Below are 15,314 nucleotides of genomic sequence, written 5' to 3'. Positions count from 1 at the left end.
AAAATGATCTTATTGAAATTGTTTGACATCTCATCTCAATCTCTCAAAAGTTATCATATCAATCGAAGCCCATCCAACTTAGTTAGTACATGCATAACTGGTCAAGAGTATAATTAAGCGCATGCGAGAAATTTTTATTCTATGATTATTTGATTACAGATGGAGGTGTAGCTGAGTCACGCGAACTCTGTCGACGCCATGTGATAAAATCGCGGTCTCGTACGTCTCGACAGACACTAATCAGCCTCAGTCGATCTCAGACCAATCTCTTGAGAAGCCCAGGAAGGCGACCTTATGGGTGTCCGCCTTGATTTAATGGTATAATTTAGTGACAAAAATTGGAAAGAGTCCCCAGCTACTAGCAAGTCTGGGCATCAGTATAGATGAAGCCGTCACGCAACGGGGTAGATTAGACCGTCGGGTCGGGCATTATTGCGAGGTAGATGGTGTCAGGCAGTACCCTGGTCGCGTGGATATTGGTTCTCCTTAAGTGGTAACAACTGACATGGTCTCTCGTGCACTTCGGTGTCTGTGGTCATCATTAGGAATAACCTGACCGGGCCGGTTCTGGTTTGCTCTTTGGCTTGGATGACCTAGACGTTTCCCATTATCCGCCTTGTCGTCTTTTGATGATACATGTACATGTATGTAAATCTTAGAAGAATACCCTATCTACGTTTTCCATCTTTTTTTAAGAGATCAAGTGTTGAAATTGACCAATGACTAGAGAATTGTCTGCGGGCATTTCCCACAAACACTATTCATTCAAATGCCTCGTTTCCGGACCAGCCATTAACGAAGAACCTACAAACACACTCAAAGAAATTACACCTCCCTGATGAATCAGGACAAGCACCGAATGACGAACACCCAAGGCATGAAAGAATCACTTGTCCTGTTACCACGTGCGGCAGCTATCCAATCAGCATGATGGACAATCGGCCATCTTGTTATCGTAAAGTTGCGAACAACCCAGGTAATTATCGGCAATGTCGTAAACGGAGCTGTGACAAGAATACTGATTTATGATTTTCGGGACCGGAATCGAATGTTCAGCGAGGATCGCGATTGTTGATGAGTCAAGGAGGGTGCATTTAGTAAGGAACATGTCGCAAAACCACATCACTTCTGCACGCTAAGGTCGGCGACATTCTGTCGAGGTTCTGTCGGCATGGGCGCCGTCATTCCTATCATCCTGAATTCATATTTCGCAATCTCTGCCAGCTAGGTACCCAATTTTTTGCAACTGGGTGGAGAGAAGCCAGTTGAATTAATTGCTATGCTCAAGAACACAAAGATGAAACAGTGCTGATCTTCTGAGCGTCGAACCTCTTGAGTATTGGACCCAGCTGTCTAACAACTGTACCACTGAGCTCCCATTATGTATATACATAGTGTATACCGAGGTCGATTAAAACTCCATGAATCAAACCAGAAATATTCTGTTGAAGCACCACAATACTCCGCCTCTCCAGTCTAATCTACTCCTCTCGGCCCATTGCCTGTCTAGGCACCAAAGCGCCAGCTCCAAATCCTTAGGGAAGGAGACTTCCCCACCGCGAGATAATTGGTAACGAAAACAGTAGATCGCCGGCTGACAAATCACTGGCGTGCGTGATTTTCTCAACAAAAACTACTTCCGTTGGACTTCGTCTTGAGCGTTCCCTTGTTTGATCTGATTTCTTAACAAGATTGTATTCGAAACTGAATGGGTTTGCATTAACCCTTTAAGCAACGGTTTCTTTCGTTACATAGCCAATCGCTTGGTAAATTACGTAGACACCAAATCAATTTCAAGAGAAAATGTAGATAAATTAGTACTTGATGACATTGCTAACCTTCTTGCCTAGGAAACATTCGTAGGGATTGCGAACTCAGGAATAGCACACACGTTGCACCAACTCATGGTCAACACTGTTTGAAAGTGATGCACCAGGAGTTGTACTGTGGTAACGTCAGAGCAAAATTCCATATTCCTTGACCGTTGTGACTGTCCAACTGGGAAAAGAGTCCTACCCTATGGCAACGCAGTATGGTCTGGGAACCGATGGTTTTCAATACCTGATTAACTCTGCCCTTCCTATGATAGGATATTTCTCAGGATAGTATTTTGACAAAATGTTTGGCGTGGAACTACCAGTTGACCTGCGATATGATGGTTATGTTTCGCCGGGAACCATTGACTTGGGACAAGAGTCCATGATTTACGAGGCAACGAATGCACGATAAATCATCATATGCAACGATCGGATAGCCTGATTTATGTTCCGGTTCATTCAATGGATGTTTACAGGCCACAAGACCATTTACCCTTTAGAAGCACAACAGGCACAGAGACAAAATATGGTATCGCTAATGGAAATACCATGTAATAAACGATGGAAATATCTAACTGAAAAAGGCATTGGCCTATTGACTTTTCGATACTTATCAATGCGTACTTAGATTTTTCAGATTTGCTATTATTCCAGCTGAATGGCTAACGACGAAGATCTACGTTTTTGGTGTTAACCAGGACCCCTCCTTCTTCTGAAGGTTATAAAAAGAGTCAATGGAACGTGCCATATACTATATATTGGTGGATGCGTGTCCATGTTGTCACAAGGTAGCAGCGCCTATAGCTTGAAAACTTTAGATGATTGACGAAAAACGAAAGTTCTCGAACATAACGTTTTAATCATTCGGGACAACGACTGTAACGTTGGACTGGGAGGTTGTAACGCATTGCGACATGCGACATTTATAATTACTTCTTTTGTGTTTTTCAAAGTTGCATTTCCAACCAAACAGCACTCAAGTTTGTCTTGACCAGAATCTTTCGTGAGACTCTGTCTTGACCTACCACCTAGACGCTGCTTGCTGACTATTCCACCAATAACATTGTTCACTGGATTCGAATTTACTGTTGATTGTCTACCCGTACAGTTTCTCCATTGTCCATAATGGCTTCTTCAGGACTGACGATGTTCACGTCCGATCTCGCAACTTCCCGACTGCCTGGATGACTGAGGTATGACTATTTCACCGTCATTTCACACGGGAACCATCCGCGATGCCATCTTTGTTTGGAAGCTTGCATGCAAGCTGTTGAATCGGCAAGCTATACCATAAGTGTAGCCTGTGGACTGGTTTTTTTCAAGACAGAAAGACTGCGTCGCCCTATCAGATGAAACTTCTCTTGTAGAGGCTTAAAGTCCTACCGTGACGTGAATGTTGAAGGGTTCAACTGAGAAAATTGGCGGTTGTAGAATACGAATTAGGAGTAGACTCTTCACTCATGGTGCCTTCCCACAGTACACAACTGCGAACTACCGCCAGTTGGCCCACATCGACCCACTACAGCTGCGGGACAGATTCAATTTCAAAAATCGATGCAAAATGTTTCAAATTTACGAAAAATGGTTGAAGTCATGTGGAGTGATTGCACTAAAATTGACTGTAGGCATAGGTCGGTATATGATATAGTGTGTATTATTTACATAGGCGTTACAAGCCTGCTTGACTTTGTTACAACATAGCCGCCATGATGAAGTGGTGGGGATTCGTGTTGGTGGCTATACCAGTTATAGTTGTAAGTATCGTTTGTTTCATATCAGTAAGGAAGTCCACATATTTTCAGGAGGAGGACCGGGCTCTTGCTCAAGTTGCCAATTTGACGGTAAACACATTTCGTTTATTTCTGTGTTGGTATTTGTCGAAATAAAATGAACAACTTCTTGAAGACCAACCATGGACTCCATTGGGTTTTTTCGTTTATTGAGAAGGTTATCTTATTTAAAACTTTAGGGGATTTTTTATACCTCAAATTACTTTGGAAAGTGTTAATTGTTATGATACACTTGGTCAGATTCACTAGGTTAGATCAACCACCCTATTTTTGTTGCTATAAGGCTTTGTTTATTTTAAACACAGCGCCTCCTATCACTGAAGGACAATTGGTCTTGTAATAATATAATATATTATTATATATTAGTTTATTTCCAGCTGGCCCATGCCGCATCAGGTTGCACTGAGGAAGAAATCAACAAACTGAAAAAGGCGTTTTTAAAGACACGAGACGAAAAGAAGTATTTACACGAGCACAATGCACTCTTAGAACAGGAGAAAGGCGACCTTAAGTCGGAGCTGGGTAACATTAAGGTACCATAACTTGTAAAGTTCTGCTACCCTGCTAAAAGGTTGTTCACGGGTCGGCACCTGGTTACCTACAGCTTCCCCTCACCGAATCTGTTCAATATAACCTTACTTCAAGCAACAACCAAAGCTTACTAAGACCTCGTTTGGGGACAGAATTTTCTGCGAGTAGGCCCTTTCTCCGTCACTGTTTCTCTCTTTGAGTTTGACAAACGTAACTTTTTTTATAGGAGGATCTCTCGGACTACAAAGACAAACTGAGGGAGGAGAGGGAACGGTACGAAGACGAATGTCCCCATAAAAATCGGGTGAGAGGCCTACTTAATTACTATTCAGCTGTTTGTTCGGTATTTCAGAGCTGGATTTAAGTATCATTGGTGGGTCAGTGGTTTCTGTAACTAATTTATATGTGCTGTGAGAGGTAGTTAGCCTTTCGACAGCCGGCCAGTGGGAGGGGCTGCCTCCTATAGCTCTACCGCCAGAGCTGGTCAGTGTTAGGCACACATGAGTCGGTGCCACAGTTGACATAGAAATGGCAAGTTGCATGAGTGAGTGAGAGGGTAGGACAGTGTGGATTATAAGCATGTTGAGCCACCGCCATTTTCCCATTTCAGACAAAAGCAAAGAAACCTAATGAAGCAGATGAGAAAATCCGCAAGATCCTCGTCCGGGTTAAGGCGTTCCAACAACACCATAAGGAAAAAATGGAAAGGTACTTCCTTTAAAAACACAACTACGATCATAAGGAAATACATTGTCGGCATCAGTGGTAATCATCAACATAATCAGACCAGTACTTGCCCGGTATTCTGCAGTGTAATTTGGCTTCATCTGTATTTTGGATACGAGTCTCTGTCCCACATGGCCAATCATTCATTCATTAAAAAATGCAATAGATGACGTTGACGTTTCATGCGATTGATTTGTTTTCCAGTAAAGACAAAGAGATTGCAGCACTGAAGCGAACTATTGAGGATGCGAAGACCCGCGAGCACCAGCTCAGAGGAATAGTCAATCGCCTCAAGGTAAACATACATCGTCGAACGTCGGGGGTGTGGGTAGGTTTTTCCATAGTCTCTCACTCTCCAATTAATTGGCCCCAACTACACCTACATGTCTATCACTTTTTGGTTGAAATTGAAACTTAGCTTTGGTCTCAAATTTATACGTCAGTAAACTCTTTAAGAGTTACTTAGAATCTAGCTTTTTATGTTTGTTTGAATGCACTGATCCCTGTAACCTTTCAACACAGTTTTTCGGGAGGTTGGCGTTGAGGAGCAACTACGTGTATTGGGGCTTTCGTTAACCTGAGTTAGAACTTAGAACGGACGTTCTTGGGGTCAGGTGTCTGACCCTTTACCAATACGCCAAACATTAACTTACGTATACATGTACTTTATAACGCATTATATTCATACATGTAGTACCCTCGTTTGCATTCTACAGGACTCATGCCGTGCGAAGCAAGAAAGTCATTCTGAATACGATAAGAATGAACAAGAATACATGCCAACCAAATGGAATGCTGATGATGACAAGTTTGATGACCTCATGAATGATCTGCTCGGCAAAGAAAAACCTAAAAAACACAGAAATGAGGGATACAGTTCCCCGACGGAGGGCTCAGACCTGGATTTGCTGCGAGAGCCGGGGAAGCTTGGACACAATGAGAGGGATAGCAGGTATAAATCGGTGGGGAAAAAGAAAGGGAGGGTAATGGTTGATGAACGGAAAACTGAGGTGCCGGACCATGGTGGTTTGCATGCCGGAAGAAACAGTGATAGGGGATTCGCGGACGTTGTACACAAGGAAAACATCGATACTGTTCGCCATGGAACGCCGGCGAAGAGTGGACATAGTTTTGGAGAGTGGGCAGAAGAATTTGATCCCGATGATTTTTATCACATCGGAAAGAAAAAAAATGTTGTAAAGAACACTGGAAATGAGAAGAAAGAGGAAATGCCAGGTGTAGAACGTGGAAAACATTTTCGGAATTGGAAAGATCAGCAGAAAGAAAGCCTTGCGGGAAGTGGGGGAGGAATAGGCAAGTCTAGAGCCGGAGACATATCGACAGACGTAGACCAATATGACATTTGGAAACAGGGACACAAAGTCTTGTCAGACAAGCCACTTCCAAATCATCGCACTGATCTATTTCCGGACACAGGTTATTTTGGTCATGGATCCGAAAATCCTCCGCCTAAACATCTATCGCAAGGGGTGATTGATGGGCGGAAAAGAATCAAAGCTTACTTTGGCAAGAAGGAGATTAAACTTCATCAGAAAGAGGAGAACAAGAGCACAAAGCCAGCAGTTGAGAAACAGACATCGAAAGCACCGATTAATAAAGTCCCGAGTCATCATTCTATTGGTAAACATAACAATGACAGTCACGACAAAAACGAAAATAAGTCTAATCATGGTAAGGGAGGGTCAGTTCGAACTAACGGAACCGAACGCGGCCTGGACGGAAATATGTCCATTCAGTCACTCCGAGATAAGATCAAGCAGTTTACAACTGTTAAGGAAGGTGCTGTTAAGAACTTCAGAATGGTTTTAGATAGTAAACAGGTCTTGAGCGGGGTCGAAAACGGCAACCAGTCCACAAATGAGACGGTCAGAGTAGCGGAGACGAAGGAAAAGAAGAAAATGAAAAGAAAAGAAAAGATTACAAAAGGATCTGTTAATAAAACTACTGAAAAACCCTGACAGAGTAATCTAGTGTTTTTACAGACTATCATCAGCCACACTGCATTCCTAATTACATCATGTGGTGAAAAAACTAATAACAGACTCAGACTGCGTTATCCACTCAATGGGCCTGTGTATCCAGACTGGCGCTACAGCGGGGATGATAAGTCAGTGTTAAGTAATTATGCGACCATCTACTAGTACTCCACAGTATTAATGTGTTAATTTACATGTATTGTACAAACGAGCAAAATGTACAATCCCTCTTCCAGCTACATGTGATGACCCGATAAATACACTTTGGTCTTGTTGTTAATAAACTTACAAACATGATAAATAACATTCATCTGGTTGCAACGTTATTCTAAGTCACCCATACACCAGTGTTCAACTGTTTGACAGGTTGTACAAAAAATGTCCATTAAATCTTATTTGCACAAAACCTGTCATCCCACGAAATAGTTTCAATGTTCCTGTACCTAATCTTGCGCTTGATAAATTTCGTAAGGTCAGTTGCAACTATTGATGAATTATCCCCCCCCCCCCTCTTGTCTTCGTCCTTCTGCATGGGTGATGTAGCTCAAGAAGTACCAAGCCAAACGTTCATAACAATTGTACAAGCTATAGATTATCTGACTAAAGCAATGCATCTGCAGTGGATGTTCATGCCTGAAACTGACCTAGAGTTACAAAAGGCTATTGTAATTCTGCACAAGAAGCACGAAAGTAGACTATTTCGAGAGGCCAAAGTCACCCAGAAGTATTAAGGTAGCAGGAAGGGTTGGGCGTTTGTGGTTTCTGAGTCTGAGGGGGTTGGTGTCTGTTGACTGTGCTTTAAGAGAGACTAGGCATGGCGCCAGTCTCTCTTAAAGCACAGTCAACAGGCATTTGGTCTCAGTATTTGGGTTTTGATTGCCATGACTGTACCCCTGTAAAAGTCAGAGGAGGAGAAGTTTGGAATGATGAAAGCATTGAAGAAGAAGAAATGTTATTATTGAGGAAAGCAAAATTTATTATGAGACTAGAAGGCAGTGTCCTGACTTGATTATTTTGAAAATGGCGGTCTGAACACATTAAAAGGTGGAACATGGCATTTTATCGACTTTGAAGTGTTCCGCAGTTAAAGGGAGACTATAGGCAGCAGCTAGGTAGGCAAGATAAAGTCATACAAATTTGCCAATAGGGGTCAGTCATATCTCTAGGCATGGCGCCAGTCTCTCTTAAAGCACAGTCAACAGGCATTTGGTCTTAGTATTTGGGTAAGTACAGAATCAAGGCAGCTCAGAGAGCAATGATTGAACGATGCTGTGGACAAGTCCAAGGATACTGCATCAGTCACGACCAACTTCTCATCAGAAAGCGTCACCACCAGCATATTCAATGTTCAGTTCCAACCTGTACTAGTCCAATGCACGCCTGTCATGGTCAGCAGTGGTCAGCTTAGCGCGATATGGAACATTCTTCCGAAACTCAAGCGAGGGAAGTCTGCTCATTAGCCTATCTCGCGCACTGCTCCTTCTTGTCAAACATCGTAGTGAAATCGTGGTACAGTGGGGCGTCCTCGAGGATTGCAGCTGGTCGGACAGACGTGAGGTGGAATGTGGGCGGCTGCACTTCTTCGTTGATGTGCGATGGCAGATAGCACAGTTGTTGCGTTGCATGACAGCTGAAAGTGAATGTGATATCATAGAACTGAGGCGTTTGCAATGATATTATAGGTGAAGTAGAAGGAAGGAGTGAAATGGGCCATCTTCCAGTGACTAATATACAGAGTAAGGGCACTGGGTGTTGTTAGATTCAGCATTGAATGTATTCCTCGTACAAGCGTGAATAGTGTGGACATACAGTGAGAGGTGAGAGACCCCTATTGACTACTTCTTGTAACTTTATCTTGGATATTATATTAGTATTGAACTTCTAGCCATGGAATATGAAGAAATTGAAGTTGTAGGCATGGAATATGAAAAATTATTCAACGGTGAAAGACATTATTCCATGAGGCTTTGCCGTGATCGCAAAGGACGCGACGTGATTGGTTCACATGCTAATGAGGTATGATAATGATAATTACCTCTATAATGCTACTTGGATAGCGACTGTGTCGTTGACTGCAACAGTGGTCAATGTCAATGTGTGCCTGTAATGTCAATGAAGTATGATGAGGTGATGACGATAGTGCAATTATTAAATATTGGCAAGATATCATACTGCAACATAGGTCTTGTTTTTGACAGATGACTGTGCGACATTCCCATTGGGTCTTGTTAGAGTCAGCGCTGCATGTATTCCTTGTACAAGCTTGAATAGTTGTGACGGACTTTGAGGGGTGAGAGACCCCTATCGGCTACTTCGTCTAACTTTATCTTGCCTACCTAGCTGCTAGCAATTGTGCCCCTTTATCAAGACTGAAACCCACTGTGCGGGGCTAAGAAATTACCTTTATAATCCTAGTTGGATAACCACTGTGTAGATGATTTGAAGAGTGCTCTGTGGATGTGTGCCTGTAATGTCAATGAAAGTATGATGAGGTGATGACGATAGTGGAATGACGAAATATTGGAAAGAGATCTATTCCTAGAAGAACATATGTCCTGTTTTGACTAGGTGGCGCATTTTAGAATCAGCAGTGAGCATTGTGTGTAACATGGTGGAGGCAGCGGAGATAATAACTGTGTCGAAAGTATTGTTATAGGGCCTTCCCTAGGCCCATGGGTTAAATTTACAATCCACGATTGAAAAGACGTAGTTTGATCGCATTCAACTATAAATACATTGAACAGTTGTGTTCCTTTAGTCAACCGATGACCTTTTGTTGGGCCATGATCGGGGATTGTAAACTGTAAATGTATTATGGACTGGGAGACGGGGGAAACACAAGTGAAACTGAAATGGACCAAAACAAGTGATTTTGGGGCTTTGGTTTAGACGCATGCCCCACATGCGCCATGCGGGATTATACGGTTCATGTGAACTTGTTGACATCTACATGATCTGGTGCTGTTATTGGTCATGGTACATGGTAGGCCTAATCATCATGGCTATATGTTTCAGGAAAAGCTCGGAGTAAAATGAACTGCCGATGTATATTGATGTTGTTCATGTTTACCATGTTTACTAGTACATAGCCATAGGGTATGCACTGGCCAGTGCACTTTCTGCACGTCGTCATGGTCATGTACGTGATACCTTGCATATTTTGTTTTTTGAATGCGCATGCTTTTTGGGCAAAATCACTTGTACCAACACTAATGAATAATGTCTTCTTATCCCTATGACTCCATACACAGTGAGGGCATTGTCCCATTCCCATCAAATGGTAACTTATTGTACCGTATTAGGGTGGAAGTTGGGGAGGAGATACCTACCGTTGCACGCCTGTCATAATCAGTAGTGATGAGCTTAGCGCGATATGGAACATTCTTCAGAAACTCCAGCGAGGGAAGTCTGCTCATTAGCATATCTCGCGCACTGCTCCTTCTTGTCAAACATCGTAGTGAAATCGTATTGGAAAACGTCTGGCTTTGCGCCAGACGTTGAGACTAATAAGTGAAGAACTAATAGGTAAAGAACTTCTACTTGCGCGAGACTGCTCTGATAAAATTATCATTGCAGAGACTACGGTGACGTACACATATATTTTTTACAATCAAAAATGCCCTCAAAAGACGAAATGGAATGATTATTTTATTGATTTTTCCTACTATATGACTTCCAATTATCACTTTATACAAATAGATCGGCGTTAGGTCGCATGCTTTTCTTTCCTGGTGACACTATAAAGCAAAATAGTTGCAACCCCGTAAATGCGCTATAAGTCCAATAATAAGTGACGGTGACCCGTTATAAATGTTTCGCCAGCTTCGTTTTTTTGCCGCTACGCGGCGCGTTGGGCCCTTGCGTCTAGCTGCACTTAACAAACATGGCTATGAAATAATGACCTCAATCCTTGTAATTCCGCTTTGACATGATCCTTTCTCTCCGCAAGTGTTGTCAGGACTATTAAGAAAGCAATTTTTTCCAATTAATTTTTTGGACCGGAATCGAGCCAACCACATCGAGAATCAGCGCATTGTTTGGGCTATGTGAAAGGGATCTTACACGCGAAAAGGAGTCCGAGATACAATAGTTTTTTTTATGTCTCCTTCGGGCGTGATCAGATTCCCTCATCTTTCATTGAATATCAGCATAGGAAAGTTTCTGCGAGGGGCCAAAGTTGGTTTCAAGACATTGCTACCAGATGTGGCCTTGCACTCTTACAATGTATTTTCCAACCTGCCTGACAAGTTGTCCTCATCCGATGAACCAGCCTCGGCTGTAGGGTTATTCGAGTCCAAACTCCCTCCAATCAGCAGCAGGGCACTTCCAGCAATATTCATGCCAACTTCGCTAGCTGCCTTTTCAAGACCCTTAAAGGTATCATTCGCCCTACGCCTTTTGGCCAACTTTATGATATCTTTGATTTCCACGGGTGCATCTTCTTGCTCTGGCAGCCTTCCTACTGCGTTCGCCACATTTGGTTTTGCGCCGCGCTGTAATAGCATCTGTACAATGCTCGCGACACCCGCCCTGGCTGCCGTGTGGAGGGGCGTCTCCCCTGAGCGCGCGATCTTGGCATTCACGTCCGCACCGTGCTTCAGTAAGAGCTTCACAATGCCCTCGTTGCCTCTAGTCGCGGCGATGTAAAGTGGTGTCACATCATCGGCATCCTTGCTGTTCGGGTTCGCCTTCTTGGTCAGCAGTATCTTCACAATCTCTTCATTCTCCTCAAGGACTGCGATATGGAGGGGACGCTTTCCAAATGATCCTTTGACACTCTTCTTCGCCCCCATCTCGAGGAGGATCCGCACAACCTGGGCATGACCGCCCTTGATCGCACCAAATATCGGCGTCTCGCCATTGCGCCTAGTTGCATTGGGGTCGGCCTTCTTGTCAAGGAGCGCACGGCAAATCCCGGCATTGCCCGCTTGCGCCGCTATATGGAGCGCCGTCTCCCCATCGGGATTTCTATGATCTACCTTTAGCGAACATTTTCTACTAAACAGAACGTTGACAACGCCTTCATTGCCTTCTCTTACAGCCAACATCAACGGCCGCTCAGATTGTGGAGTCTCTAGGTTAGCATCTGCTCCATAATCCAGTAGATTCTTCACGATGGTTTGATATCCCTTCTTTGCCGCAATGGAAAGCGGTGTCTGCCCGTGTCGGTTCTTCGCATTCACCACTGCCTTCCCGTCTGCGACTAAGATCTCGCAGACCTCACTGTGTCCGTTCGCCAGCGCGAGATGAAGCGGCGTGTCGCCGTTTATGTCGTACACGTTCACGCTTGCTTTGTGGTCCACGCGGTAACGCACCACGTGCCGTTCTCCGTTCTCCGCCGCTTCGTGCAGAGGCGTGCGCCCCAGGAACGCGGCTCGCTTCTTCGTATGCGTTCTGACCATCATCGGCGCAGACAAGTTCAGATGGATTCCCTTTAAACCTTTACTCGTTGTGTTTTCTTCTAAGCTTGTTTTCCTCACTTGTCCGGGTTGGAAAGCCTTTCTTTCGTGCGGGGATTTCTTCAGTAAGGCCTCAATAATATCCTGATTTGTCGCGATGTCTTGTGCAGTCCTCCCCAAGTTGTCCTTTCGCGTCGGATCCGCTCCGTGATTCAAAAGTTCCTCTACAACATCGTAATGATCGTTGGCACACGCACGATGTAAGGGCGTAGCGTGACTGCGACAGGCACTATTAACATCGATGCCAGTCTCCAATAGCAATACTACTATTTCACGGTGACCTTTGGAACTAGCTTTGTGTAATGGTGTCTCCTTGTTGATATCAACGGCCCAAGTATCGGCACCAGAGTTCACAAAGTAATCGACAATTTGCAATTTTCCTTTTTCACACGCTAGATGGAGCGCTGTTCTGCCATATTTGTCCTGGAGTTCCAAATCAACCGGATGCTTTGCGAGCATCTTATATACTACTGCATCGTCGTTTTCGCACGCCAGGTGCAGCGGGCTTGATCCCGGTTCCCCTAAAACAAAGTATAAAGTACTACAAAGAAGATGCACAACAACGTCAGTTGATTTAGCCTCTTGGGCAATGTCAAGGAGCGATTTCCCTTCATCTGTCAAGGTCAGGTGGCCACCGGTTGCATCCACAAGCAACGTGAGGACGTCTAGGGCGTTATTAGCTGCGGCGCTGTGAAGGGCAGTAGAGCCAGCTATCCCTGCCAGCTCTGGATCTGCGCCCTTACCTAACAATAATGAGACCATTACTTTGTCACAGTTCTGACTCGCTATCATCAGGGCAGATTTACCGTCAGTATCTAAACGGTTCACGTTAATGTTACGTTCTAATACAGTGGCGGCAATTTCTGAAATTCCTATTTTAGCAGCAACGTGGAGTAATGTGGACCCGTTCAGGGTGGTCGTAGCATCCGCGCCCGCTCCTAATAGCAACTCAACAGCCTCAACATCCCCTGCGTTGCAAGCTATAAATAGCGCTGCACCGTGTTTCGAAAGTTTATCAACGTCAACACCCGTTGCATTTAGGAGAATCTTGATCATATCGTGGTCACCATGTTGACACGCCAGCTGCAATGACGTCATCCCTTGACTGTCGGTCATATTTGGATCACAAGGTTCAGGGTCTCTTAGGATGAACAAAGCCATTGGTCGGTCCCTTCGCCCGACAGCTATGTGGAGAGGCGTGCCTTGTTCCGGGTCAGAGTAGTTCAAGGTCAGACCAAGGTCATGGAGTCTCTTAAGTTCGCCGAGGTCACCGGAGCAGCAGGCGATGATGAGGGGTTTCTGGTAGTGCTGGAGAGCTAACGCTAAAAGGAAAGATAAATATTGTGTCATTAGCCAATTCGATCAGTTCCGAAATAAAGGGACCACGGAACCAAATTGAATACAAGTATGCATCACGTAAACAGAGATTACATAGTCAAAGTCGGAACAGTTATTTAGCTTGCGAAATTTCATTAGCCTGCAGACTAGTATTAACAGCCATCGTAGGGGTAACGCCAGAAATAAATGTTATCAGATAAAAAGAGTCCCTACCTGCAAGATCGGCCCGTCCAATATGGTCCAGTCCGTCACATAACCTCTGAACGGTTGCGACGTCACTCTCCAGCCTGCTGTACCAAAGCTGTAGTGCACTGTAACCAACGAACTGTGCGTCGTTATCCACCAATCTCTCAGTAAACTCTGTGACCTCTGTCGGGGTCAGCCCCCCGATGAACTCTGTGACTTGTTTCCATTGACCGCTGATTTGGGTGAAGATATCATGGATGACACCACGCATTTCTGAAAGATTGGAGGTTCAACTAGAAAAAACACCCATGTCAATGTACATGGGCATGTGCACGTACATGTAAACAAATACATCATCAAAGCAAAGGCAAAACATAGTCGTAAACATCCATGACCGACATCAAACCAACCGGTGTAGTATCTGCTAGTGTTTCTGTGCATCAGTGTTTCCCTACAATAGATCAAGCTCGAATATGGTTGTTGTTTGCTGAGTGGTCGCTCCCTAAGAGAACACTGAAATATGGAAAACGCTGGCAGTTGTCACACCGGCAATGCGATAGTTGTCACTTACCTCGTTTTAATCCTTCGTCCATACTGCCGTCCTATCTAGTCAGTCGATCAGCGAATCAAGCAAAAATGGCTTTGAAACACGACCAAACAACACCTTTCTCATCACAGAGGCACAAGTATAATGGCGTGCAGGGCCGAGATTAAGCAGTTATAAAGAATTATCCACATTCGCAATAAGGCCAAGAACTACTCATGCAGAGATCAACATTGAATTGGATATAATTTTACTATTCAGTGTACATGGAAACTTTTTGACTGGTGGTCTACTTATGTGACTTATGTGAAGAAGAATTTTGTGTGATGAATACAAACTATTGTGATTGCTGGCAATCGGTCAATATCTTTATAAATAACAGTCATATACTGAAGATATTTGTCATGAAGGCAAGGTTACTTCGTAAAAATGTTTACATTCGCGAACTTGAATTCGAGATTTTCAATTGTCTAAATGCTTACTGATTTTCTTTCTTCTTCTGCGTTTTGGACTTTTGAGATGGACACTATATAGTCATGCCGTCTCCGGTAACAAAATCGGCTCTACTAGATAGTCTCACCACAAAATCACAGTGCTTTGTGGTCAGGGTGGTGTCCTTTGGCCAGTATTCCTCTGTATTCTTCATAAGGGGGCGTACTGAATATAAATGCTGGGTGTAAACACTGATATAGATACATTGTAGGCTACATATGTTTCGGCCTCGCGGTAGAGTGCTTATTTATGGTTTTTCGTCGAGAACTGCTTCAAGTATGCATCATTCCACTGTTCTATACCTGGATGCATCCCTTGGTGGGATCTACCGTGGGTCTAGCTTTAAATAGAGCTTCTGAAAAACCATTAAAAGTCTTCCGGCCAGCAAAAATATGCCCCGTTGAGGATTTTTTTTAGTAAAATAAAAAAACCCA

The 15,314-nt window shown here is 43.9% G+C and overlaps 2 protein-coding genes across 3 annotated transcripts; one reads left to right on the top strand and one right to left on the bottom strand.

Annotated features, from left to right (window-relative positions):
* Positions 1-2,929: 2,929 nt before the first annotated feature.
* Positions 2,930-7,577, top strand: LOC135497990 (uncharacterized). Of its 2 annotated transcripts, XM_064788099.1 has the most exons (7): positions 2,930-3,010; positions 3,620-3,658; positions 3,985-4,140; positions 4,365-4,442; positions 4,749-4,846; positions 5,069-5,159; positions 5,581-7,577. In XM_064788099.1, exons 1-7 carry the CDS (start codon positions 3,002-3,004, stop codon positions 6,841-6,843), a joined length of 1,734 nt encoding a protein of 577 aa, XP_064644169.1. In that variant the 5' UTR covers positions 2,930-3,001; the 3' UTR covers positions 6,844-7,577. The 2 variants fall into 2 exon arrangements, with proteins under 2 accessions (XP_064644169.1, XP_064644168.1); XM_064788098.1 differs by lacking the exons at positions 2,930-3,010; positions 3,620-3,658 and adding an exon at positions 3,503-3,571.
* Positions 7,578-10,275: 2,698 nt separating this feature from the next.
* LOC135498057 (ankyrin-2-like) lies at positions 10,276-14,521 on the bottom strand. The gene is made up of 3 exons (XM_064788207.1): positions 14,416-14,521; positions 13,872-14,117; positions 10,276-13,642 (listed from the first exon to the last, which is right to left on the bottom strand). Exons 1-3 carry the CDS (start codon positions 14,435-14,437, stop codon positions 11,079-11,081), a joined length of 2,832 nt encoding a protein of 943 aa, XP_064644277.1. The 5' UTR covers positions 14,438-14,521; the 3' UTR covers positions 10,276-11,078.
* Positions 14,522-15,314: the final 793 nt, after the last annotated feature.

The sequence above is a fragment of the Lineus longissimus genome, chromosome 13, assembly GCF_910592395.1.
Source record: "Lineus longissimus chromosome 13, tnLinLong1.2, whole genome shotgun sequence".
Taxonomy (NCBI): Eukaryota; Metazoa; Nemertea; class Pilidiophora; order Heteronemertea; family Lineidae; genus Lineus; species Lineus longissimus.
The sequence above is the reverse complement of the archived record's forward strand: the minus strand, read 5'-3'. Positions and strand labels throughout refer to the sequence as shown.

Excerpts from the sequence above, each read along its gene's own strand:
- LOC135497990 (XM_064788099.1), top strand. Across the intron at positions 4,141-4,364 it reads CGGAGCTGGGTAACATTAAG|GAGGATCTCTCGGACTACAA; the intron begins GTACCATAACTT and ends CTTTTTTTATAG. Across the intron at positions 4,847-5,068 it reads CATAAGGAAAAAATGGAAAG|TAAAGACAAAGAGATTGCAG; the intron begins GTACTTCCTTTA and ends TTTGTTTTCCAG.
- LOC135498057 (XM_064788207.1), bottom strand. The coding sequence starts at position 14,437 with ATGGACGAAGGATTAAAACGAG. Across the intron at positions 14,118-14,415 it reads GGACGAAGGATTAAAACGAG|AAATGCGTGGTGTCATCCAT; the intron begins GTAAGTGACAAC and ends CCAATCTTTCAG. Across the intron at positions 13,643-13,871 it reads TGGACGGGCCGATCTTGCAG|CGTTAGCTCTCCAGCACTAC; the intron begins GTAGGGACTCTT and ends CTTTCCTTTTAG.